The sequence below is a fragment of the Filicampus tigris genome, chromosome 5 (genome assembly GCF_054856515.1).
Source record: "Filicampus tigris isolate MCC_2025a chromosome 5, RoL_Ftig_1.0, whole genome shotgun sequence".
NCBI classification, from domain to species: Eukaryota; Metazoa; Chordata; class Actinopteri; order Syngnathiformes; family Syngnathidae; genus Filicampus; species Filicampus tigris.
In genome coordinates, this window is record NC_141221.1 from 13,865,065 (window position 1) to 13,893,059 (window position 27,995).

The 27,995-nt window shown below is 40.7% G+C and overlaps 1 protein-coding gene and 1 long non-coding RNA gene across 4 annotated transcripts in view; one reads left to right on the forward strand and one right to left on the reverse strand.

The window, feature by feature from the left end:
• Positions 1-27,995, forward strand: part of LOC147147354 (netrin receptor UNC5C-like) — a 262,736-nt gene that overhangs the window by 186,758 nt on the left and 47,983 nt on the right. For all 3 annotated transcript variants that reach the window (XM_086029738.1, XM_086029737.1, XM_086029739.1), the window contains one exon: positions 8,842-8,945. In XM_086029738.1, the coding sequence (XP_085885864.1) occupies positions 8,842-8,945 (104 nt within the window). The remainder of the gene's footprint in view (positions 1-8,841; positions 8,946-27,995) is intronic.
• Positions 25-16,540, reverse strand: LOC147147357 (uncharacterized). The gene is made up of 3 exons (XR_015086708.1): positions 16,264-16,540; positions 2,687-2,856; positions 25-1,301 (listed from the first exon to the last, which is right to left on the reverse strand). It is a non-coding gene; the product is annotated as an uncharacterized LOC147147357 (long non-coding RNA).

Sequence of the window (27,995 nt, forward strand, 5' to 3'; positions counted from 1 at the left end):
ATTATTTGTTAATGTTTTATTATTTTTAAATGTATTTCCTTTTGAATTGAATTGAATGTAATTGTATGTTTATTTGTATATTATTATTATATTTATATTTATACTCATTGTTTACGGGGGCTGCCTGTAAATAATGGAAGTCTGTATATAATTGGCCTTAAAGACGCTTATTAAAACAATACAATTTACTGTTTTAGAAAAAGTAATTGAATTCAAATGCAACACAATTGAGTTGCATGGCCTATTTGAAAAATTGTTGCATGGCCTATTTGAAAAATTACACTCTATTGGCTTAAGAAAAACAAAATCTTGGGTCTAAAATTAGATCAATTTGACCTACCTTCTTGCGTTGTTTTGTACAAAATAGCCCAATTTGGGGGGTAAATTTTGGGTCTAAAATGGACCGATCAATTTGACCTACCTTCTTGTGTTGTTTTGTACAAAATAGCCCAATTTGGGGGGTTGTTTTGTAAAGAACTACCCATTTTCGGGGTTGTTTTCTGCAAAACAACCCAGAAGGTTAGGTCAAATTGACCCAGGTAGTGGGTCGGTTTATTTTTGACCCCAAATTGTGTTATTTTGAAACCAACTGTTTTTAGAGTGTAATTGCCCAACTCTGACTTGCAGTATGGAACCCTCTGGTGAGCTAGCTCGCTTAGCACAGTCCTCCACGACAGCCGTCCAGTGTCCACTCTTGTTTTGCACCATGGTCCGCTTTCGCATAAGAACATATTTTGGCAGACTGTTGAAGCCACGACACAAGAAACGGAGATAACCGGCCAGCCGCGTCAAGCTGGACGCCACAATGGTTATTCATAGGCTACTGTGCAATGCGCCGCAATGGTCAACTGCAACATAAAAGCAAAACAAGTAATACTGTACATGTGATGGACATCAATGCCTTACTTTTCTTTTATTTTGTAGTTTACCCTCTGTAGCAATCATTCTGGTGGCTCACTTGACTTCAAATTTAGGCTGGCCTGACCTATTCTTAGTGCATAAAAGTGTGATGACAGAAAGGCCTGGAGTGCAATATTCAATTTCCAGTCATCATGCGCACCGGCGCACCGCTTATCTGCACCCCTCGATATATACAGTATATATACATAGTTTGTACACACACAACAGACACTATCTCAGCAGGTCAGACACCAAACAAAAACAGACTGTTTGTTCTCAAAGTTATTTTGGCTTTTAGGGATCTAAACGCAAACTGCGACTAACACACTCTGATACCCCACCAGCTGCCTCAACTGCGGCGTTTTCTGGATGGCTTCATCCAGACAGGCTTTGCTTTATGCCTGCAAAAGCAGAGAGACGCTTACAAACACTGCGAATATATACATTATTTTTATAGAGTGACAGCCCGAGTTGATATGTGGTTGCGGAGGCGACGCTCCGCTCTTCCATCAAGCCGCTGAGCGTTTTCCCAGATGTGCCGAGCTGCTTCGGTGCGCTCGCTAAATCTTACAGCGCTGATAAAATAGAGGCCATGTGTGTGAATGCTATATGAAAAGTAAGTATCTGTTGAAAGAAACTTAGAGGTCTTATTCACTTTTCAAAATCAAAAAACTGCACTTGTACGCTTGTGATTTTACAATCCAGCCAGACAAAGGACACATTTGAAGGGATTTGGAGCTGAGTTATTGCTGTAAATTGCCGGCTTCAAACCAAAATGACAGACTTTTGTCTTTTCAAGCATGGAATCTTGAGACTTTTCTGTCGGTCTACTCCTGATAGACATGCTTACCAGCTCTCATGTCCTTAAGTGAAACTTGCTACAGCGGCTGAATTTTTTTAGGGAGCAAATGAGTCCGTTTTGGGGGATCACTTTGCTTCCATGTTGCGATGTGAAACTGTTTTTTGGGGCTGCATTTTCCCCCAAATCCAGAAGGGAACTAAACTAAAATGTCCAATTCGGTAGCACTTGGTGCAGTGGAATGTGACGTCAGCGTATTTGTGTGTGAGTGTCTTGGCGTGAGCTGTGGCTGACAGCAGCTTCTGCATTAGTGCGCTCATTGTGTTGGTGATGTAATGTTTTCCTAATGTTTGAAAAGTGCTTTGGCGACTATGGCTCTCCATTACCACATGAGGTCATTACCGTGTGACCAAAAAACACTGAACAGCTACACATGTAAGACAATTTGGACTTTTTTGAGGCCCAAATCATCAAATCAGCATTTTGTCCATCCCCTGAGTCAGGTTTCATCGTAGTTAGTCATGTGACAGCAGGCTTCACTTTAAAGGATAGAGGATGCGACGACTTATGTCAGCAAGACAGGCTTATTTGTTTATTTGCAACTGTTCTGACTGCGGTCGGGACGGCCTGGTTGGCTGGCAGGGACGGGATTATAAAGACCACCAACACCATCTGAGAAACTCTGATGTTGCTTTGTAAGGAAACCGCCAAAATGACTTGAACGACTTATGGAAGTCGGGTTTTGGCCCAAGTTCTCGGCACCCGTTGAATTCGCCGCCTCAGTATTCTTCTTATAATGCATATAGTAACACATAGATGGATAATATGGACTGTGGTGTGGAACTAACACAATGGTGGTACTTGGAGTGCTAAGATTTTAACCAAGTGGTACTTTGTGTAAAAAGTTTGACAAGCACTCTTCTAGAGCATCGTATAACGCTATTTCCGCGATGCATCCGAGAATTTTCATTGCTGACAAGCTCTTACTTTGCACTTGATTCCCTGAGCGGCACCAGGGAACGACTGCTTGTGATTTGGCAATGGGAAGCATGCATCCCGGCTCCTTTTTTGCATAATTGCTCTGAAATGTGCTTATGCGGAGGATGCCTGCAGGCCGCCAGCCCACCGCAACGCATAATAACAGTCTCAGTCGAAGCCTGCGGAAGAAGAAGAAAGAGAAGAAGTTTAGGAGGGAGAGGGAGATATTTAGGGGGCGGGGTCATTTGATGTTTATACGAGTCTGTCCTCTGCGTTTGTCAAGCCTTTTGCCTTCTGACAGTTGTTTTGGGGGATTTTTCACCCGAATTTATGGAGTTATCTGTGTGTGGGAGTGAAGTGGGGTCAGTGGATTGATATGACACAGCTGTGCCCAATCAAAATGTGCATGCCCCTTGGGTGAAGTTGTTTGCTTGAAGGAGACATTATCCCATTTTTACACAATTTCAAGCAGTCCCCAGGTGTTTAAAACAAAACGCCTGGCTTCGGTCAAAATACCCCAAGGATCAGGAATTACAACATACTTCTCATCCTCTCTAAACAGCCCTGTTCAAAGCAGATTCTTTTGTCTTTTTCGCAAGCGAGCCACTGCTCATCCTGCCCCTGTTCGCATTACAAAAATGGTACTTCTGTGAACTGAAGGTATCCGTGATGTGACAATCATGCGCACAAAGCATGGCGTTAAGTGAAAAAATATATATATATATGTTACGTGGTCCAGTGTTTATGGTAGTAAATATGGTCTCGCGTGAAGGAGCTCATCTTATCTCATATTGACAGAGGAGTGAGAAGGGAGGAAGTAGAAATGTTTTGGGGATATAAGGCGACACTCCTCGATCTCATTTCATGGAGACGTCTATTGAAGATGACATCATGTCATTGCTGTGCGTAACTAAGGAACCGTCAATTTAAAGTAATTTCCAAAGTTAAAGTGGAAGACAACCCAAACATATTTTTTTTAAGAATATGTTCTATGTAGGCCCACTAGTTGAAGCATAGCATTCTGATTGATATTGTGTTTCTGGAATATGAGTTAAGCAACAAAATCTACCCGTTTTTAGCCATCTCAGCGGGCAGCCATTTTGTCACCTCTGTCGACTAAAAATGACATAAGTTAGGGCTCGATAACGACCAATGACAGCTCACCTGTTTTCTGAAGCTGAGGTCATGATTGGTCGTTATCTGAGCCCTAAGCAACTATGATGTCATTTTCAGTCGAGAGAAGTGACAAAATGGCCGCCCGCTGAGATGGCTAAAAACGGGTGGATTTAGCTGCTTAACTCATTTTTCATATTAATCATATTGCCTTGTTTCAACAAGTGGGCCTGCATAGAACATATTTTTGAAAAAAATATGTTTGAGTTGACTTCCTTTTTAACACTTTAATGTAGTAACAATATGTACAAAATCTGAATGCCTTGTTTTCTCAAGCACGTTTTCCGACATGGGCAGCTCAAAAGGTTTTACAAAGTATTTGCTTGTCTAATTTCACATGTAATGGGTGTGGCAGGCACTCCACAGAGCCGAGTATTTGTATACAAGCGCTTACAAGTCACTTTTCCATAATGTGTCCCCTTTCAAGTATTATTTCTGCTGACGTGAACCCACGCTTTATCCTGGAGCTTAGCTTCAGCGAGCTTAGCGCTAACGTGTCGGTGTGCATTCATCATCCCCTGAGTTTGTCGGAGCTAATCTCCTTTAATTTCATCTTCAAGGAAATCGACTCTGACTAATTAAGACCAGGAAATTGGTCACAGATTTTGGCTGGAAATCCCCCCCTCCTTATTATTTCTTTTGTTTTATTGTTTTTGTGGTTCCAGTGAAGTGTCCCGCTGAGGCTATCGTCTCCATTTGTCTCGATTGCCTCAATCGCTGGCATGTTTAATGTCCCTTTTTCACTTCCTCTTGTTATGTCCCACGTGTGTTGCGTGGGGAGCCGCATGTGCTCAAACTGGGGAAAGGGGATAACGCTCCGGGTGATTACTCACTTATCACCATGCTCCGTTTTGGGCCGTCACCCCCTCGGGGATGGATTGTGTTATAAAGGCAGCGATGCTTGTTGTCCCCGAGTGACTCCTTTTAAACAAAATGCCGTTCCACCAGGAACAAGGGAAACCCCATTTGATATATTTTAATTTGTGAATTACTGTATTCTGGGTATTTATATAAAACCTTGAAGTAAAGGCTCGTCTTATGGAAAATTGGCTCTTTAATATTTTGCATAAAAATACTTCTCTGGTCTCTAGAATCCCTGCCCACCCATCACGTGTGAAATTACAAAACCAAGTGAAGCTTTTGTGAGCAGCTGCTTGTTTCACAAAATGTGTTTGTAAGCGAGCCGTTCTGAATGTTGATAGATTGTGACATAACAGTGGGGCTCACCTGTTTTCTGAAGCTGAGCCATGATTGGTCGTTATCTGAGCCCCGAGCAACCGTGATGTCATTTTCAGTCGACAGAAGTGACAAAATGGTCGCCCCCTGAGATGGCTAAAAGCGGGTGGATTTTGCTGCTTAACTCATATTCCACAAACGCAATATTAATCAGAATGCCGTGTTTCAACTAGTGGGCCTGCATAGAACATATTCTTGAGAAAAAAAAATGTTTGGGTGACTTCCCATTTAAAATCAGAAGTCAAAGTACAACTGTACATTTGACTTAGCCCATTTTAGGGCTGGGGAGAAAAGACTGAATGTAACAAATACAGTGATGCTTTGAGTCTTTCGGGATATGACTCATAATTCGGTCGATTATTGATATATTCTTTTGCTTTGATTTGAATGCAAAAATATTATGAGTGGTGTATGGTGGCAATAAAACAAAACAAAACAGCAAAAATCCAAAAACAATAAACCCAACAATAAAAAATAAAATGAATATTGAAAAATTGAGCAAATGGGTGAATCCGCGGTTGCTGAACCACGAGTATACAAGCTTCCACTGTACTCACATTCATTTGTCCTCCGTGAAAAATTATTAATATTACTGCATCTTACTGAGTCACTTGTTAAACTCTTCTTTGATGTGTCTCTATATCTATATTACAGCTCCTCCAAGTGGCCAAGGCACACCATAAGAGGCAGCACTAATGGTCATTGCATTACAACACAAAATGTGGCAAATTATGTTTAATTATCTAAAATCGTTTTAATTTTCAGTCATTTATGCTTTTATAATGTGCAGTATTTTAGTGTTATTTTTCTTACAAAAAAAAACCCCATTTTGTTGTTTTTTTAGAGGAAGACTGAATCGGATTAATGGATTTTTTTAAATGAATGTTAATTGATGATTGATGAAAATATGATCGAATGATTGACTGATTGAAAAGATGATTTGAGATATGGGTGTTTTGAGTTATGGAATGAATTAACTCCTATGTCAGGGGACTACTGTATTACAGGACTTAATTCTAGGTGAAAGAATGCAACACCCTTAAGTAAACAGTGATGCAATGTTTGAGCCGTGGTGAAATTTGACAAAAGCTTTTCAGAGACATGACACCTGGGATCTGTTTCAAATTGTGTCCATACAGCTGCGGATGTACACAAGTGCTCCGTGTTTGTCAGTACAGCCTTATAGAGTCTTCCATACATTATTTGGTAGGTGAGGAGTGCGCAGGTGTTGCAGCTCTTCTCACCAAGCACTCCCTGCTCATCATTCAATCCCGCTGTGCATCTGCTCTCTTGACTTTTACCAACCTCCCTATGAAATTTCAACACTTTCCCTCCTCTTCCGCGTGGCTTCTACAACTCCGTGTGTGTGTGTGCACGTGACACACCAGACAGACAAGGTGAGAGTGTGCCTGGCAACCAAGAAGGACGAAAGGACTCAAGGACGACACACATCCACGCACACACATACGGTGGTGCAGCTACAGGAGGGAAAAAAAATATTCAAAGCATTGGATGGAAAATTACTTCTTTTTTTTTTTTTAACACTTTTAACCTCAGGAATTTTATATTGGAAGTTTATGTGTATGCCTATTTACTGTATTAAAGTAAGATTTTTTTTTGGAGCGGCGATGATTATGATCAGAACCTGCTGATGAGCTGATCATTTAAATCAGGTGTGTTGGAGGGGGGAGAGAACATCTAAAACAGGCTGTATAGGGGCTCTCGACTTGACCGGACTTGGGCACCCCTTGTTTACAGTGACCCCCTATTTATTATAGGAGATACCTTACATTGCAGAAAATATAGAGAGAGGTCATTGTAAATAACAGTTTGAAAATCCTTTTACACATTTCACATACGTTTGACAACTTATTAAAGTCACATTGTAAACATATTTGAACACAAAGAACTAATAGTAAGCATGAAATGTATGACATTTTGTTGGTACAGTAGTGTCTGTCTACATGCGTTTAGCTTTAAGAGGTGGGGCGTGGTGGGGTGATTTGTGATGTCTGAAATCTGCGTGCGAGGTGTCTGGGTGTGAGCTGTGGCTGACAGCAGCATGCTCATTGTGTTACTGTTCCACGGGTGTTCATTTGAAGGCAGACAAGTGCATTGCTGAGTGTGGCTCTCCATTCCTACATGTGAGGGCAATACAGTAATTATACATACTGTAAAAACCCATAAAAAAGTATCACTCAAATGATGTCCTCAAAAAAGCATAGAAACGCCGTAATTCAATTTTTCATACTTGCAACAACTACGGCAACTTCTAAACAGCCAATGTCAACTCCACTGATAGCTAAAATAGCAGCCCATAAACATGTCTCCCACATCAATTAAAGATCAGAAATTTACCACATTATTTAAGATGACTTTTTTGCTCTACAGAGACAGCATCTTTGACAACAACTAGTGTACGTAAATCTATTGTAGTTAGAAGATCAGATGTCGGCATCATGCTGCAGGAAATGCCACTTGAAGCTTGAGTTGCTTTGGGTATGCATCATCCCCTGACCACAATTCTATTGAAAACCGGTGGAGCATCCTTGAAAGGCAGTCTTTATCTAACTTCATCCATGAAGATTAAGTTTTTGGAGACAAAACACATTTTCTTTGATCATCTAATGATGATGTCATGACAGAATTTATTTCAGAGTTGTTTTTAACTGATTTTACTTTTTAGTACTCACAAACATGTAGAACATGTGTTTGGTCTAATTTTGCAAAAATAAATCATGAATATTGTTTTAATCATGCTACTTTTAGTAAGACAATTTTCCCATCTTCTAGTGTGCAAATGCTTCACATTTTTGTGGCTTTTGTCTTTGGTGAACATTCAGGAGAAATCGAACTATTTACTACCTGTTCCCCAGGAGGTTAGCTTGTATTCATAAGCTCGACCTGATCTCTACCATATGTTTCCTTTTGTGGAAATCCATCAGAGTGTTTGATCAGTGGCATAAATAATGTCCGTCGCCGAGTCCCGTCACACGGCCTGCAAAACTCTTCTCAAATTACACGTTTTGTTTTAGGGCCTCTTACCACACCGGTTAATTCTTTTAACATCATATCCTCAGGGATATATTCAAGAATACTGATGTGATGTTGAGGTACAAACAGGGCTGAGCATTCCGTCCGGACGGACACCCATTTTGTGGACATTCGGACGGAGGACGAGAACTCTTTTAGAAAGGACGGACTAAGCAAGATTCAAACAATCAAGAAAATCAGTGAATGAAACGCACAATAATTATAAATTTCAATGTCCACAATCACATAAAAGTACGCCCTGCTCCACTTTCCAACGGCTGCAAATTGGTTTGCGCGATGTGTTGTAAAATGCTCTAAAATCACCATGATTTTAGAAGTTAATGCAATTGTCGATGAAATTTTACGACTGCATTTGAGAAAAAAAATATATAAACCGCCACTGTATATTAATTTGCAGGGTTTTACGACTCGTGTACATTTCTAAATACATAATCGTCAATTTAAAGTATACATAAACGACTGTAAGCACAACTTAGTCCCTTAACGACTGTGATGCTATCGCCATGGAAACGATGCTACAGGGCCCGTTTACAATTAAATACTCCCAAATAGTTTACACTAACTGCCCCCGTATGACTACGGTTAGGGCGCTAGGCTGTTTATATTACTATTTATGACTGCATTACCGTGGACATCATTGATGGGGGGGGGGGTAAACAAATCTACCCATATTTTCATAATTGTATTGTTCGTCTCCACAGACCTGAAGAAGTCCTTTGAACAAGAGCCTCTCGGCAAGGAGGTGTCCCTGGAACAGGAGGTGCTGTTGCAGTGTCGCCCACCAGAGGGCATACCGGCAGCAGAGGTAGGTGCTATTATAATGCGTATTGCTACTAAAATATTTACACTTATATTGAGCAACCATAAAATTGGGTGAAGTAGGTTAGCTTGTTATTTACTATTACAATTATTCAGAAGCAATTGGGCTTGTATAGCCTATAGATGTTGGCTGCATAACATTAGCATTATTTCAGCTAACGTGCGAACAACAGCATAGTATTATTCGACGGCTAATACAATTACAATGCTTACCTTGGAGCGGACATTACTTTATGCATTTAAATGACCATGCGAATGGTCGTGTAGCCAGAGCATTTGTCTGTTTTTGTTTTGGAACCAACCTAGCTAACGACAGTATAGCGTCACTGTCCTGTGAAAAACATTTATGTCCATTTATTTTATTTTTTTTAATTATACATTAATGGGATGTTTGTAACGCGGAAATCCTATTAATGTAATTCTTTTATTTATTTAAAAATGGACATAAGTGCAGCTGTAGCTGTTGTGAAATGCACTATATAAATAAATAAATATATACATTGTATTGTATTGTATGCAGATCATCTTGCATACTGGGTTAGTTTTGGCAAGTGGAACAGCATTATTTTTCAGCTGCTGGTATTTTTTTAGGGATTCAAATGACTATGCAGATGTCATGTAGCCATATCCTAAAGCCATTGCTATACTGTATACACTACTTACCTTGGAGCAGACAAACAGGGATTGCCTTGTTTTTTATGGATTCAAATGACAATGGGGACGGCCTTATAGCTTTATCCAGAGCATCCAGCATTTAACTGGCTTGGTTTTGCAAACAACCTAGGTAACTACAGCAGAGCGTTATTTTATGGTTAATAGTGAGTTTCAAGGGTTTCGGGGCAACTTTATCCACAAGATCCTGCCTTTTCCCATGTTTTGAGGTTCTAAAATACATCCAAATGTTTTCAAATGTATGGATGAATTCCATGAAGCGCTGTTGCAGCCTATTCTGTGCTGCATTATGATTGGCTTGTCTCTTGTTTCAGGGTTGTGGTTTATCGAATCACACAATGTAATGCAATCTTTATAAATAAACCAATTAACATGAAAGGTTTTTAAATCCACCTTCAGAATTGTAGACATTTTTTAATAAATTCCTACAAAGAAGAAGTGTTTTACTACGATCCCAAATTGCCACCATGACGAACGTCACTTTAAAAGTCAGAATTTCTTCCCAGAGTGACATTTTCTGAAAAGTACGTTGTGAAAACGTGTCAGCGATGCAAAGATAAGAAGACTAAAGTTAGATTTAAATGTCCCCTGAGAGGTAATTTGAGTCGATGGCAAAAGTTACTCTGCGACTCCAGACCCGCAGTGTGTGTTATTTGACTTTTGGTGAAAAATAGCAACATGTTTCTTTTAACCTGTCGAGACAAACTCGGTGCCTAATCAAACTAAGTTCAAGAAAGTTTTTGTTTGTTTTTGAAGAAGTATCGACGCCCTAAAAGCAGCATAGAATCAAGTCAAAGTAGTGTAATGCTATAGCGGCTAATTCACACGTAGTACTTCCTTTTTGAAGCTAGACCACAATTTGTTTGTATTTTGGACCTATTTTCCCTCCCTCAAATATTGGAAGTACATGAAAATGTCCATCTTGTACAATCTCAGGAGAGTCAGATCTGAGAAGTTCCCTTGTATGTTGTACTGCATGTTTAAGAGAAATCAGCTGCACTGGACATATGTGGCTTATCTGTTTGCATTACTTATTGATCAAGTCAAGGCTATCATTGGTAGCATTGATAAGAACATGATGAGGTTATGGCTTCTCGCAATGCATCTGATGCTATTGGACGACGCGGTACAGTTTGTTCGCATCGGCCTCACTGACAGGTGATGAATGACTGGATGGATGAAATCATGTGAAACTGTCACCAGCATAGAAAAAACTTTAGGAAATGTTTTGAGTAAAATTGTAACATCATGCAAGTGTAAACTTAATAAAACCACACTGTGGAACACTGTGAAAAAAAAAAAATACAGTGAGCCCCCGACAGTTTGGTTGGGCATTCATAAATTCTGCTATTGGTGGATTTTTTTTTTATATCTGTCATTTGCTGTAAATTACCCTATTCACTGTTGTATGCCATCTTGTGGTGTATTGGTGCCAAGAAACCATGTTGAAGTGAGTTGAGGAGCTTCATTTAGGCAAAAGTAGTCATATGCTGCAGTCTTGTGGCATTTAAAGGCAATTATTTTTAGGGCAGCAACAATTACGCACAGATTTTTACCCTTCATAGGGAAGGACTTTGTATCATTTTTAATAGAACTCTCCTATTGTTTGTAATGCTCTTAGATTGTGTACCTAATGGTGTGGCAGGATACTGTATTCACGAGACGCAGACACAGACACACATCCTTCTATAGAGATCCAAAGCAATTTTGTGATTGTGTTCAATTTGCTCCCTTTCTGCTGTCATAATGGGATCTTGGGGGAAATGGATTGCTCCGTCTGGCGTCCACTGAAGCTGATGAGATGGATATGAGTCTCAAACCCGCCCGTGACCTCCGCTTCAATCCTCTATCTCTTCTCACTTTTTATTTGTATTTTTAGGGCCCAAGCAAAAAAGCGCTGCCATATTAAAATTGTTGCGTTTATAAATGAGAGTGGTGGACCTCAACATGGGCGAAAAGTCTCCGAATTTGGCAAGGGTTTCGATCCTGGTGCTTCGACACCAGTTTCAACAATCCACATGAAATTAGGAGGCTTTTATACTTAAAACAGATACAGGCGCCGTGCTTTCCAGTTCAATAGATTAAATTTGCAAGTAAGTGAGTGTGCGGCTGAAAGCTCTATGATCCCCCATTGAATGTGTGTTTTTTTGTTTTTCCGGAAAAGCGCAAGATGCGAAAGGATGTGAACGCCATTCACTGCCCTTAAAGGGGAAGTTAATCCAAATATATTTGTTTCAATAATATGTTCTATGCAGTCCCACTACTTGAAAAAGGCAATATTACTGGTTAATATGAAATATGAGTTAAGCAGCAAAATCCACCCATTTTAGCCATCTCTGGGGGCGGCCATTTTGTCACTTCTGTCAACTGACAGTGACATCACAGTTGCTCAGGTTACGACCAATCACCGCAAACGTGTTTTCTGAAGTGGCGCCATGATTGGTCATTATCAGAGTGTTGAGCAACTTCGATGTAATTTTCAGTCGACAGAAGTGACAAAATGGCTGCCCCCTGAGATGGCTAAAAAATTTTGCTGCTTCACTCATATTTCACAAACACAATATTAATCAGAATGCCGTGATTCAACTGCATAGAACATATTCTTGACAAAAATATGTTTGGGTTGACTTCCCCTTTAAGACAAATGGTGAGTGGTCAATTTGGCTACAAGTCCAGGCTCTACAAAATGGCACAGTTTTTTTCTTTTTTATTGCCTTTTGACGGTGTTTAACAGTGTGTCATCAAAGTTTGATGATCATTTTGAAGATTCACCATGAAAAGGGGATTGGGAAGTTTCACCAATCGACATGAAATCGATGTGGACATATCTATCATAGCAGGATGCACGAAAAAGGACACATACATGAAATAGAACAAGAAGTTGCCAATTCAGGCAAATTCCTATGCTGTATATCACACAAACAAGCACCGATTGGGAGCAGGTATCCTCCACATATGGAGGATGAGACACCGGCAAGATTTTTTTAACTTTACCAACTAATGTGGGCATGGCGTAGCGTCAATGCTTGTTGATCATGTCAAGGATACACCATGAAGAAGGAAAACATTTTATTTCTTTTTACGTGCACATTTGAGAATGACAGCTCTCGTGCAACCCCTCTTGAAAAAAAATCTAAAAATAGCATCCAGGTTCAGCACTGCTTGATGGGCCTCTGTAAAACTGTCAATGTGATGGGGTCGGCACCCTGATACGTGATATCCACATCGTAATGTGGCCAGCTGCACCATCATCAAAGCCCCCGCTTCTTCCACGCACACATATGTTTACCTTCAATTTTACACATTATCTCCACACGCGTGTGAACGTCCCCCGCACAGTTACAAGGTTTTATGTAAGCATAACAATTGGTGCACTCAGAGCCGGATTAGCTGCCGGTAACTCTAACCGCAACACAAAAGTGCAGAGGGTTCGTGTTAAGATGGCCTTAAAAAGAAGAAAAAAGTATGTGCACCAGTGGCAAGGACCTTTTTAGAGGGGTGGGGGGAAGCCAATTTGATGGCTTTTTTTTTTTTTTAGTGTTTTTTTTTTTTTAAATTTCCAATTCATTTATAATGGGTGTCACTTGTGAATTTTTGCTATTCGCCTTGCCCGTGTGTGTAGCATTCATGGTTCAAATTTGGTGAGAGACAAAATCTGTCAGCAAAATTAGTCTTTCAAGGACTCTGGAGGAGATAACTTTTTTGGGGCATGAATTCTTAAGACTTTTTGTGTGTCTAACGCATGATGGAATTACTGTAGCTACTAAATTCAACATAAGATCCCCATAAGATAAATTGAGCTAACTATGTGTCACTTGCACTGACAAAACATAGCATTGCTTGTGTATGTGTAGTATTTGGTAATTAGTTTGAAGGACACTGTGGAGTGGGAAAACTTACCCCCCAAAAGACATTTTGGGGCATGGCTTCTTGAGACTTTTTTGTGTATCTACTCATGACGGACATGCCAGGCAATTGCGTCACAACAGTGCTGATCGATGCTCTGACAGCTCTATCGCTCGGCATTCGGAGCTCCCAGGAGACGGCGCACGTTCATGCGCGGGGGTTGAGATCCATGAGAAACAAAAGTAAATCTCTTTAGGCCGCCCGCAGAAAGCCGTTTTAAAGCTGACGGTTAAAAAGCTCCCAGAATCAGCCAGGGAGAGTTCAGCAGTTCAACGAGGATGACTTTACGCAGGATTGGCAAGAAGTGCCAAACGGTCTCTCCTCTGTTGTTGTTGTGTTTGATTTGACTTTTTATTTATGTATGAGGCACTTTTTTCACGCTGCGGGTACTCGAAACCAAGACGGCGCTATGAGATAAAGGGCATATAAGGGGGAAGTTTTTAAACTCACATTTACCCAGAGGTGGCAAAAGTACTGTGCTTCAGTTGAAGCACAGATTCTAAGTACAGAAAAAAAAGTCAGATTGAACTCCTTGAAGCGGAAGTCAACCCAAACATATATTTTGGGGGAATATGTTCTATGTAGGACCACTAGTTGAAACATAGCATTCTGATTAATATTGTGTTTATAGAATATAAGGTGTTGTTCTATGGTCACTTCCCGTAACGGGCACGCAGGCCCAAATACTTTTGTCCACCTGGCCTTCAAGCGACATTCATTAGAAGACTGCAGAGGGACGCCTCAGTCCGACAGCGTGATATATTTTAACTCGCAACCCAAAGAGCAACAGTGACCCCAAAGGTCTTGCTCCGAGCCCAGTAGACTGCACATAGCAGGTGTGTGTGTGTGTGTGTGTGTGTGTCACTTTATGAGTGACTGGCCCAGCTGCAGGGAAATAAACACATCAGTGTGTGGTGACAGGCCTTTCCACGTGTCTAACCTTAACACACACATTCACACACCCACGCACGCACCCCCCCACACACGCAGACACACACACACAGAGTGTCTGACAGTAACTGGATACGCGTCTGGAGCCGGGTCAAGTTGCTGTCGCATTCTTACCCACTCCATCCTCACCCTAAATTAGCTCCCTTGAATAATGGCTTTTGATCAACCTCCACTCGACCTTATCTGTTGCACTCTAATCCTTCACTTGAACATTATGGACTCAGTCATCAGTTGAACGCACAACACTGAGCAGGATGATGCGGATCCAGACGTCCGTCACTCGTGGCAACTTTGAGTCTATCACTGGGGAAAACCTGTCTGTCATCCGGCGGGATTTGTCGGGGTTTTAAGTGTCCTTGAGCAACACACAATAAGCGCGGTGCAGTCCATCCAGCTGCAGCTCTCAAGGCCTTGCCTCAGCTGAGGCAGCGTGGGAGTCGGAAAAAAAAAAACAGCAATCACATGAAGAACGTACACCGACCATAACATTCGGTACAGCCCCACAAAATAATCAAATTAGAAAAAGAAGACAAACAATATGTGTTGGATGCTGCAAACCAACCAGTAGTAATTGCATCATATAGTTCCAAACTGTAAAATAGATGATTTCCTTTTCACCATGATGAAAAAAAACACACAAAAAATGTTCTCTCACTTCTCATACTCTATTGTTCACTCAGCAAGTGTCAGTTCACTATTTGGCAAGTTTAAGCCACCATAACGCTAGTGAATTTATTCTGTTGAAGATTGGCTCACTAATTGCCATTTTCAAGCTGCAACTAAACCAGTATATCTGCTGTGTTAAGCGTTTGGCTCACTATTTGGAAAATTGAAGAGCTGCTAAACTAGTAAATATAGTCTGTGAAGTGCTGGCTCTTTATTCGTCAAGTTTAGGTCACTGATCATTTTTTTTCAATTAAGCCTGGGCTCATTTTTTGACAAGTTCAAGCTACGGCTGAATTAGGAAATTATTATTATTAAGTGTTGGCTCACTATTTGACAAGTTCAAACCTCTGCAATGCTAGTGAATATACTAAATTCTGTTCAGCGTTGCTTAACTGTTGAGGCAAGTTGAAGCGTCTGTAATACTAATCAATATATTTTGTTTGGTGTTGGTTACTATTTGTCGATATTATGATATTGTTAAACCAGTACATCTCTTGAACATTTGGCTCATTATTTTGCAAGGTCATGCTGCTACTCAACTCACACATATATCATATTGTGTAAAGTGTTTCGCTCACTATTTGGCAAATTAAAACCACTGCAACACAAGTAAATAAGTAAGCTTTTCCTCTGTATTTGTCAATTTCAAGCTACTGCTAAATTTGTAAATCTATGATCATGTGTCTCATTATTTGGCAAGGTTCTGCCACTACTACACTAGCAAATCTCTTCTATTAAGCGCTCATCTTATTTATCAAATACAAGCCACTACAACACCAGGCAATCAGGTCCATTAAGTGTTGGCTCACTATTTGGCAAGTTCAACCCACTGTAATACTAGTCAGTCAATTCTGTCAAGTGTTTGCTCACACTTTGGCAAGTTCTCGCTGCAATTCTAGACATCAACTGAAGCATCACAATTTAGCAGGTGCAGCGCACTGTAATACTATTCACTCTATTGAGTCACACAATGGCTCACTATTTGGCAAGTTCTACCCAACACTGCAACAGTGCAAGAGCGTGCTTGTGTACCTGAGTGTTTGTGTGAAGGATTTCCTGGAAATGAAGCAATTTATGTGATGCCCCCGTCCCCCCAAATAGATCCTTACCTTAATCCTCTTTGAGGGAGCGTAGTAAGCCCTCCGCACTCGTATTCTACCTCCATCCCCCCTACAACCTCTGTCAGAAACCATCACCGTAATCCACAGATTAGTCGGCAATCTCTTATTTATTCCCCACGCTGCCTGCTTGATTTACAGACATGGTGTTAGGATTATTAAAAAGAAGGGAAAAAAACAGTGTATCGATGCGGCAGAGCAATTTACAAATGGGAGGAAGCGCGGCTTTTCGGAGGTTATTGTTTGAGGGAATGTCCTGTCGTCTGGACTCGGGCCACGTTAGAGACGGATTAGGATCATTATCTAATGGTGTGTGTGCATATAAGTGGACAAGCACATGCACACACACGTTCCCATTCACTGGCCAGCTCAACATTTGGCAAGTCTAAGCCTTTGCAACACTATTAAATTTATTCTGGTTAGTGTTGGCTAACTATCTGTTCAGTACATTGCAAATTCAACCCACTAAAACACTAGTATAGTGAACCCCCGTTTTCACGGGGATAAGATCAAGACCCGCAATCGGTGAAAATGCACCATTTTAGAGAGAAACTATGTGGAAAAAAAGTTATTTCAAATAGTTGTACTCCTCTCATATCCTTTACACTGACTAAAACACACTTTTAAATGTATTTGAACACATAAAAAATAATTACAAGCTTTACATTTGTGGAAAATACTGTAAGTATTGCTGTGTCTATGTGCCTTTAAGAGGAGGCAGGGCCCGTCGGGTGGCATATGACATCGGTGTGCCTGTGTGTGAGTGCCTGGGCGTGAGCTGTGGCTGACAACAGCTGAGTGTGCTCATTGTCTTTGTGTGTTTTACTGTTCTCCCATTGTTTAATAAATGCCTACTCATTATATGGCGGTTTTGCAAGTTAAAGGCACTGCAACACTAGTCATTGTTGTCATTGGGGGGATAAAGACCCATGCTTGCCTGATTGCTTGCCCCTGCCAGTCGCCATCTGCCTCCTTAGAGTTGACATGAGTTTACCGTCGCTAAATGTCGGAAGTATAAGCAGTCGGGGTTCGTGTGCGCATTCGTGCTTTTGTCCGCTTCAGCCTGTATAAGTGGAAAAGCGATCGGCACGGTATTTTTGATTTTGTGGAGGTGATCATATGACATAACGTTTTATGTCAATAAATCCAAACTACTGTGCAGGACACTTTTATACTTTCACAGGTTGAAGTGGACAAGAGTAGTGATGCGCATTTGCATCGGTCGCCGTTTTAGACAACAGAACTGACAAAGCGAGCAATATTACCACGCTTGGCTCCCTCCCGTGACGTAGACCGCTGAGACCAAAAAATAACAAGCCCAGCTCCAAAAAGGGGCGGGGCAATTTGTGGTAAATCTAATTTAAAAAAAAGCCCTTAAATCACTACAGAGTCTTTTGGGAGGGGCGGGCGGCATTTTAGTACTGATGTCATTTTTACAATCAAACCTATTATATAAGTGCCAATGTTAAGCTCACCCAAGTGTCCCTTTAAGTGTCAATTTATTCGGTCATATGTTGGCTCATTATTTTGCAAGTTCAAGCTACCTCTGCAACATTTGTCAATTTATATTAAGTGCGGGCTTACTATTTGGCAAATTCAACCTACTGCTACATTGCTCCACACACCTTCCCCCTCACTTGCCACTTCATTAAGTACAGCTGCATGGACGACAGAAAGACATCCACTGCGAACGCTCTATCAATAATCCTGCCTTTATTAAGATATATGTTTTTTGTTTTTTTTTCCCAGGCTCCTAAAAGCACCACGGAAGCCACATGTTTATCTTGGCCTTCTTTGGCTTAAGTGCATTTGGCTATTTCAATCTGTGGCTAACTGGAAATGTACACTTGAACTAGCAATTAAGCTGTCCAAAGACTGAAGCATCTCATTACGCATTGTTTTTGTTTTGTCACTGGTGACCTATTATTTTCTCTGTTGGGAATAAAGCAAGATTACAAGCTACTGATCACTTAATTGTGCTTCTCTATATTTTGAGGTTTGGCTGTGGATAAAAATATGTTAGCTTTGTATTTGACAAGCCCAAGTCACCACTGATATCCGTCAATATATGCTGATAAGTGTTTGTCTCATTATTTGGCAAGTCAAAGCTTCGAAGTTACGCTTGTCAATTAACTATATTCTGTGAAATGGTCCTTTATTTTGCACTACGTAGTCTGTCTATTCCCTTAAGCGTTGGCTATTTATTTGGCAAGACGCAGCCACTTCAACACTAGTCATTTTAAATGTTACGCGTAAGATCACACTTTGGCAAGTAAAAGCTACCACTGCTACACTTTTCAATGTATGTTGTTAATCAGTGCCTCACTATTTGGAAAGTTCAACCCATTGTATCTCTAGTCACTTTTGTGTTAAACATTGGCCCACTATATCAAAGTTATTCTATTATGTGTTGATTCACCATTTGGCAAGGTCACTACATTGCATACAACGTAAGTAATTCCTGAATGGTAAAAGCCATTACAAAGTCAAACAAAGGACAATAGAAAAAAAAAGTGTGTATCTTTTCTCTCCTCTTTTGTCCCCTCAACATCCTCCCCACCCCACCCCCGCCCCTCTCCCGCCCCCCGGTATTGCTTTCCCCTCTGCGCTTTTATTTTGTCTTTGTCACTCTCCATCTCTGTCTTCCTGCGGCCTCCTCGCCACCCATTTGACACTTTTCTTTCCGAGACAAATGTGCGGATTGACGAGCGACATGACAGTGTCGGCGGTGCGGCCTTGTCAAAGCGGCTGTACCCTCGCTGCCCTCGGCGGGCCTGACAGCATTGTCACGGATGAATGAACACTGTGTTGTGACACATGCTGCGACACTGTCACACACAACACTTCTCGTCCAGTTTTAAAGTTGTTGCCGCGGTTATGCTGAAGCAGTTGGGTATGCCGATGAAGTTGAGCAACTTATTTCAACTCATCTATTATAGTATATCATTGGGTCTTTACACCAAGGACATTCACTGTTATAAACATGGTATAATTATGTGTGTGTAAAAGTAGGCTGACTGGTATAGAGAATGGATGGTTGGCTATGTATAAATGGTTGGCTCACCATTTGGCAGATGCAAGACTCTGAATTATGTATTGTATAATAATGGTACAGTAATAATGATCATATAATAGTTGAATGCTTTCATGATTCATGGTCTTGGCAAGTTCAAGTCATTTAATGCAATAGATGCTCTTTAGAATTGGTTCACTATTTGGCAAAATCAACCCTCTGCTACAACATTAAATCAATTCTGTTAAGGGATTGCTCACTATTTGGCAAATTCAAGCCACGCTAGTGAATATATTCTCGTAAGGGTTTGGCTCACTATTTGGCAAGTTCATGTTAACTTTAAAACATGTCAGTCTAGTGTGTTTAAAATTTAGCTCACTATTTGGCAAGTACAAGGCTTCTAAACATTACTCAGTCAATACTTTTGTGCGTTGGCTCACGCTTTGGCAAGTTCAAGCCCCTACATCACTACCCAATTTATTCTCTCAGGCAGTTGGCTCATTATTTTGCAAGGTCAATTATATATTGAAGTGATGACTTACAGTTTGTCAAGTTGAAGGCAAGTCAATGTCTTCTATTAGCCATGTGCTTACTATGTGGGCAAGTAAAGCCACTGCAATATTTGTCAATCAAGCGACACTATTTAGCAAGTTCACATTGCTATAACACTGGTCATTTTAGTAATTGGCTCAGTATTTAGTAAATACTAAACCAACCAATTCATCCTATTAGTCAGTGTTTCTCTACTTAACAAGATCAAGCAGCTTCTGCATCACCAGTCAATGTATAGTTTTATTGTTGGCTCACTATTTGGCAAGTTCATGGCACTGCTACACTAGTCAGTCTTTGAATAGTGAGGCAGCCTTGGTAGATGACAGTAAGTCTATGAAATGTTGCTGCGTGCTTTGAATGGGCAAAAATTGAACACCACCTTGTTGAGTAGGCAACATCATTTTAGGAGGAACAATTGGACACACTTGTCGCCATTCAGTGACAGGCTGCTCAAACAGCAAGAAATGTGCTTGTTGAATAAGTTATGAATTGTTAAGCATTGCCGTATTATTAGTACAATCTGCATATTTTTAATGCGATAAGATGAACTGAATATTATCAAATGATGCTTGTACTGATATGCTACGCTAATGATACGAGCCACTGTCGCTGTGATACAGTTCAAATCCATTCAAGACTACTTGTTTTGCAACTGTGAAAAATCCAATATGATTGCTTATTTTTGCTGAGCCATGTTAACTACAATAACACCGCTTACAGCCGCCTCTGATTGTAGTGAAATATTAGCTTATCAAACACTGCCAAGAAGTCGCTCCCGGCACTCTGGATGTGTTGATGCTTTCAAAAAGCTGCTTCTTCTTTTAAAGGTAGAAACAAGGCTGCGGGCCAAGCCAGTGTGACCTCGCGGAGACTGATGTACCGCATTTTGTTATAAATTCTCCTTTTATACTAAAAAGGAAGCATGGAGAAAATGAAATATGTGCCTCGGGGTGCCTTATTCAGCATTAAAAACGTGCGATTTAAAGCAGCACTAAGGAATATTTGTTTGGGTTCCCCCTTAGTTGTGATCTTGACAGAGTTTATACAACCTCTGCACCCAGCTCTTGACAAACATGCTAGAACCGCCACTAATACAACTTGAATCCTGCTTGGTCTACCAATATAGTACAAAGTACCTTCATTTAAGGTACTACTTAATTAATAACATATTTGGACCCGGAATGTCAATTAAAAAAAACGACTTTGAGCCTTCTCAGGCTTGATTATGGAGTGTCATCAGCATTCCTACGCTCATGCACACTTGAATTACACTCACACACACAACGTTAGCTTCTCATTCGCAACATAAGGATTATTAGAATAGTGTCATGTTCGTAGAGTAATTATTTCCAATCATAGATGCTATCATTCATTTATGGGCTTTAATTAGTCATTGGCTCAAGATTTAGCCACTTCATGCCAGTCGTACCAGTCAATATATTCTATTAGTCACTGCCTCTCTATTTAGCAACACGAGTTAAGAGTATGCTTTTATTCGCTGCCTCACTATTTGGCAAGTTCAAGCCACCACCTCCACACTTGTGATTGCACTCTAATAAACAATATTTTACTTGTGTATGTACTCTATTAATGTCGGTGGCTCTCTATTTAGCAAGTTCAGGCCACCTTCTCAACACTAGTCAATGGATACTTTACTAGTGAATCTATTGTACTAGTCGTTGGTTCACTATTTGGCAAGTTTAAGGCACCACCTCAACACCAGTCACTACATTCTATTAAACAATCAGTTACTAGTGAATCTATTTTATTAGTTGATGGTTCACTATTTGGCAAGTACAAGTCACCGCCGCAACACTAGTCAATGCATGCTATTAAACGATACTTTGCTTGTGAATCTAGTAGTTGTTGCCTGACTATTTGAAAAGCTCAACCCACCACATCAACACTAGTCAATGGATTCTATTAAAAGATACTTTATTAGTGAATCTGTTCTATTTGTTGGTGGCTCACTATTTGGCAAGTTCAAGGCACCTCCTCAGCACTATTCAATGCATTCTCATAAACGATACTCGATTCGTTTTTGACTCGCTATTTGGCAGGTACAGAAAAGTGATAGAAGAAAGGAGAGCCGCTGTCAGACCAGAAAAGGAAGTTGTTCATCTTGAAAGGAGGTCACACATGCACACATGCGCACACGGGCACGCACGCACACACGCACACCTGAGAGATTTAACACAGGTGCAGATGTTTCTGCGTGATCTATTGGACTCATCCTCTCGTGTCAACATTCAAGAGTAAAGAGAGTGAGCGTGAGCAAGGGGAGGCAGAGATGGATGGCGACCAATCTTTAGAGAAGGTCGGCGGCAGGGAGACAGAGAGAGAAAGGAAGTATTTCCACGGCAACCGGGGACGAGCGATAGAGCGTTAGTGAGGAGGTGATTATGGAGGAGGAAAGAGGAGGAGGCGAGGAGCAGATATGTGTGGGTGATCCATTAAGGCACTGGAGACCATGTCAACATGTATAGAGGAAGGAAGAGAAGAGAGAAGAATGAATGAAAAGGATAAATGAATGGTGGCACTATTTCCATACAATGCGCACACAATTAGGGAAAGAAAGATGGCGGTTGCTGAGTGGGGATGCTGGTGTCATCCATTATCAAATAAGAGGGGGGGAATTATTTGTCCTCTCCTCATGCTATTTCCCCTCATCTCCTTCCTCTTTCCTTACCTCACTCATCTTTTTTCTCCCAGAGTCTCGTTCTTTCCTTACCTCCTCTTTCTTCTTTTCTTATATCAGCACGCCTTTCTTTTTTCCTCCCGTTGCCTCCTTCAAATCCTTATCTCCTTTTTCCTCCTCTTTCCTCATTCCTAATCTTTCCTCCTCCCTTCTTCTGCATTGTTTCCTCCCCTCTTTTCTATTTTCCTCACTCTTCTCTCCTGTTGTCCTTCCTCTTTCTCTCCGGATCATTTCTTCTCATTTCCTCTTTCATGTCGATCTCTCCTCCTCTCCTCTTTTCTCTGCTACTGTATTTCCTCCCCTCACGTCTCCTCTTTCCTTTTATCCCCTCTTTCCTCTTTTAGTTCTTTCCTCGCCTCTAATTTCTTTTCCTTTTTTGTCAATTTTATTTCATTCATCTGGATTTAGATATGTTTTAAGTAGACAATAGGCTACAGCTGCATGAAAAATGCATCTGAATCCGGATTTTATTTTGTGAAACCACTTGACGAAATAAAATTGAGTAAATTCAACACTCAATTTTATTTTCAGTGTAGCCTCTCCTCCTCCCTCCAATTTTCTCCACTATTTCCTCTCCTTACCTCCTCATTCCTTTCATCTCCCCTTTCTTCTCCTCTCTTCACCCAATCTCCTCATTCTTTTTTTTTTCCTATTCTTACATCTCCTCTCCGCTCTCCCCACTCTTCTCCTTTTCTGCCATTTCCTCTCTCATTTATCTCTGCTCCTCTCCTCCCGCTGTCTCCTTTCCGGCTTTTTTTCTCCTTCCAACTCCCGTCTGCCAGCTTCCTCTTCAATCGTGCACTCGGCTACATAGGTTCTGCGTTTTGCGCCTCACACAAAACAAAATGCTCTGTTTTGACATACTGCAAAGACACGGTCGTTTACAGTCGCAAAGTCAGTGTGAAATAATACTTAAGTATCATGTATTTGTGTGTGTGAGTGTGTGTGTGTGTGTGTGTGTGAGCCATTCATCTTTCTTGGGTGGTGCACCGACTGGGTTATAAATAGGTCTCTAAAGGCACGTCCCAGTCCAAGCGGGTGTCCTCATGTGTCCTAATTCTGTCGGCGGCGGGACACCTTGGAGAGCACTGGCACTATTCTGTTCACTTTGGGAATTGTTTTCTCTTCCATATCCTTTGTATTTCCCCTTGATATGTTTTTTTATTCCCGCTTGCGAGGCTCTTTGAAGAACACACCATGTGGGAGCTGTGCTTACGATATGCGCGCGCACACCTCCGATAATATTACCCCGTCCCTTTTTATACTTTATTCTATTACGTTATTCAAAATGTATGAGGATGAGAATCTATGAGCTCCAATGTGACACTTTGTAGTAGTGCCACACTTTTGGTACTGCACCTACAGCAACTGGTGCTTGAACAATGCGAGGCGAAGGATATTGGATATTTAGCTTGTAGCATATTTGTTTTTATGTAATATTATGAAATCAAGTTTTTTCTTATTTTGAATTACACATTTAGTTATATATATATATATATATATATATATATTTTATTTTTTTTTTTTTTTTTAATTTATATATTTATATTTATATGTGGTAAAATTTAAATTAATCCCCAAAGACCGAGTCCACCCTCTTCTCATTCTCATTCTCTAATTGATGTGCGGTTGTGTCATGTTATTATTTTTTTCTTTTTAGTGTGGCCCTAATAGTGTCTGTGCAATAGACATCTGCGGTAGTCACTATGACAACCCAGTAATGTCAGCGTACTTTAATAGGATCTTCATGTCACTCGCGCAGATCTCATTAATTAAGCTGTCAGAGCTCCCCAGAAATCCCCCCATGGCGCTCACCTAACCTGCGTTGCGTTGTTGCAGCCGCGGTCCATTTGGAGCGTGTCGCCAGGCCAGCGGGACGGTCCAAAATAACCCCCGAGACACCACGGCACATATGGCCAATTAAAATAGACGTCAAATGGCACATGCTCACTTCATAAAAGACACCCGGGCCGCCTCCGTCATTAGCTTAATGTTGCTTTAAATGTAGCCCGGGGTATCTATCATATTTTACATCTAAGTCCGCTAATTTAGACACCTTTCTTTCACCTGCTCATGTCAACCCCCACCCGGTTCACTGCAAATAAACCTCGTAAGTCAAGGCACCACTGTATGGGGAATAATGTTTTTTTTTTTTTTTTATTTGTATCCATAAAATATATTATTTAAATGCACAAGTTGAATACCTTGCTTTCCATTGAGAAGCATATACTTTAGCTCCAATTTTTTTCTGGTGTTTCAAATATTTTATGTATCAAATAAAGTCAAATGTGTAAACGTGACAGCACCCGCGATGAGCTTTATTGTATATAATTTTATGCAAACACACACACATCCACATTAGCTGAATTCACGTGCGCCATTGGATTAAATTTCTATTAGCTTTCCCCGATTGAGTTTGAAGAGTGTTGATTAGGCAGTAATGGCCTTTGTTAGCTCGCTAATGAAGGGCTTGATTACTATTCTACTTAGTGCCGCACATCAGGATGCGGCTCATGTGTTTGCTTAGCATCTGTTAGCGATAACACGCACACGCGCGCAATTGTCTTTTTATTCGCTGAGGAGAGGTGACGCGAGTGGAGGCGAAAGACGGATGGTGTTGGCTTGCCAGCGCTCATCTCTCACTCCCCTCCCTAGTTCTGTCTTTTCCGCTCCTTGCATCCTCTCAAACGACTCCACTCTGTCCGTTGTGTTTTCTTAACACCTCCATCACCTTCCGAGACTATTTCTGCCCCCTTGTGCTTTTTCCTCTCTCCTTTAGCTCTTGCTTGCTTCTCTTTCCCTGAGTGGACTTTGGCCCCCCGTCACTTGAGGTTCGGGATCTTGTTAGTCCTTTATTAAGAGCGTGTGCAGTGCAGTGCCTGTCCACTGTATAGCGATTTATCATGCACACCAACGCTATCTAGATTTTTTTTTTTCTTTAAATGGGAAATCAACCCAAACATATTTTTTCAAGAATATGTTTCCAGCAGGCCCACTAGTTGAAACACGGCATTCTGATTAATATTGCATTGATGGAATAAGAGTTAATCCACCCGTGTTTAGCCATCTCAGGGGACGGCCATTTTGTCACTTATGTCAACTGAAAATGACATTACAACTGCTCAGGGCTCAGGTAACGACCAATCATGGCTCAGTTTCAGAAAACAGGTGATCCCCCGTGATCGGTCGTTACCTGAGCCCTGAGCAGTTGTGACAAAATGGCCGCCCCCGAATATGGCTAAAAACGGGTGGATTAACTCTTATTCCATAAGTGCAATATTTATCAGAATGCCTTCTTTCAACTAGTGGGTTTGCATTGAACATATTCTTGAAAAAATTATGTTTGCGTTTACTTCCCCTTTAAACCAGAAGTCAAGCCAGAAATCGTCTTTACAATATCAATCACTAGTCTACACATGGTACAATCACAAGTCCAAACATGGTATTGTGATTAATATTGTGGTTGTGGAATATGAAACAAGCGTTTTTGTCGATCTCAGGGGGCGGCCATTTTGGCCTGTTCTGCCATTTGCTGTTGACAGAAAACGAGATCACAGTGCCGAAGGGCCCAGGTAGAGACAATTAATCAGAATACTGTGTTTTGACTATAGTGGGGGACTATTGAACTTATTATTGAAAACAAAAAAAATCTGGCTTGATTCTCCTGCTTTAAGCAATTGTTTTCAACAGTACAGTATACTTACTGTCGTATTGTTATGCCAATTAAGTATTCATACAGTATTCAGTTAAAAAAGTTGCAATATCACCACAGTAATGAGGTAATTCAAGAGTAAAGTCGGTAGTTGCTGTCATTGCTATACTACAGCGAAAACAACTGTACAAACATAGGGTACATACACAAGGAAAATGTGGTAATATGCTTTTTTTGGGGGGCCAGTGATATATATATATATATATATATATATATATATATATATATATATATATATATATATATATATATAAAAAGAAAATCCTTTTTAGTTGTTTTGTAGATTTTTTAACTCGCTAACTCACTCATTCGCATTATTCATCTGAGTGTGACGTTTAACAATGTTATATTTTTTAAATATTTAAAAACAGTCTAGAGTATTTTCTTTTACTGTTATATGAATTAAAATGTAAACATGTTTATGGTATTTTTTTGTACTGTGGAATCTCAATTTTGTATAAAAAGGAAGACATTTTGACATGTTTTTATTGAAATAACATTTTCATTGGGAAGCCACATTTTATTTTGCATCAATTTGTTGCTTTACATATAAAAGCCTTTGGGAGGTACATGCTTTTCATTGGCCAATAACGTGGTTGCCATAAATCCACGTATCTCCTCCTCAGCCAAGAAAAAACCCAAACAAACTTTCTCCAACTTAAAAAAAAAAAAAAAAAAGCCACTGTGGGCTAATTTGGAAAAGTTTGCACATGTGAAAGTGAGTATGGCTCCTCCTGCTCTCTTACCTCCGCATCCCATCACTGGAGTGTCATTCCAGCATGAAATGAAGTGACAAATCTTCCTGGGTGGTTTGTTGGGATTATTAGAGCGCACCACGCCCGCTCAGTACCCACCCACACACACGCACGCACGCGCACACACACGGGCAAGGCTAATCACTGGCGGAGAGAGCTCTTTAAGCCACTCGGCTGTGGTCTTGCGGGGATGGAAATAATACAGCTAATCAAGGGGGATGATCCTCAGTATCAACACTTCATTTTCAGTACAGTGTGATTTGCAGGTGGTAAAGCGTATTGCATAAGCGCTCCTTTGTGTGTTTTGTCATTTTATCTCCACAATGCCACATTTTAGGATTTGTTTTAATCTGACTTTTTTTTTTAAACTCTGCCATTTGTTTTTCCTTTGACAGATTCACATGATGTTCCTCTTTTGCGACAGACTGTGATGTTGCCGCTCGGAAAGCTTTTCGCCTTACAGAATTTTGTTTTTTTCTTATTGCGGCGCTCCCCAGTGGAACAAAATATTTCTATATCGTGGCCTACTTTTATCCAAACCAAGCCTTTGTTCCCCCACTAGTGCTGAAAAAGCAGGCTGATAGAAAGTGTCGTGCATTAACGCTGTTCCCTTTTGCCTTTGCCTTGATCTTGCACAGCTGGAGATGGGACATTTGTCCTTAGAGCAACAAAACAAGAGCATGTGTTTGAATTGATCACACCAGTTTTCACGCAATATGCATTACAGCTATGAAAAGAAACTATGTTGAATTATGCTGTTAAGTCCGCCGCACACCAGGTGACGCAGCCAATAACGACTGAACGCGAAGGATTTGCAGTTGTGCAGTTTTACAGGGATCTAATATATGAAATTTAATTTGAGCTTTGGGGACCTTCTCTGCCTCTCCTTCTTGTTCTTAATTACGTTAGTATGTACTGTAGACCTCAGTGCTCCTGTTGCGGCAGGATGTAGTACTCTAGTGAAGGCCCATTACCCTAAATTTGGACTTACCT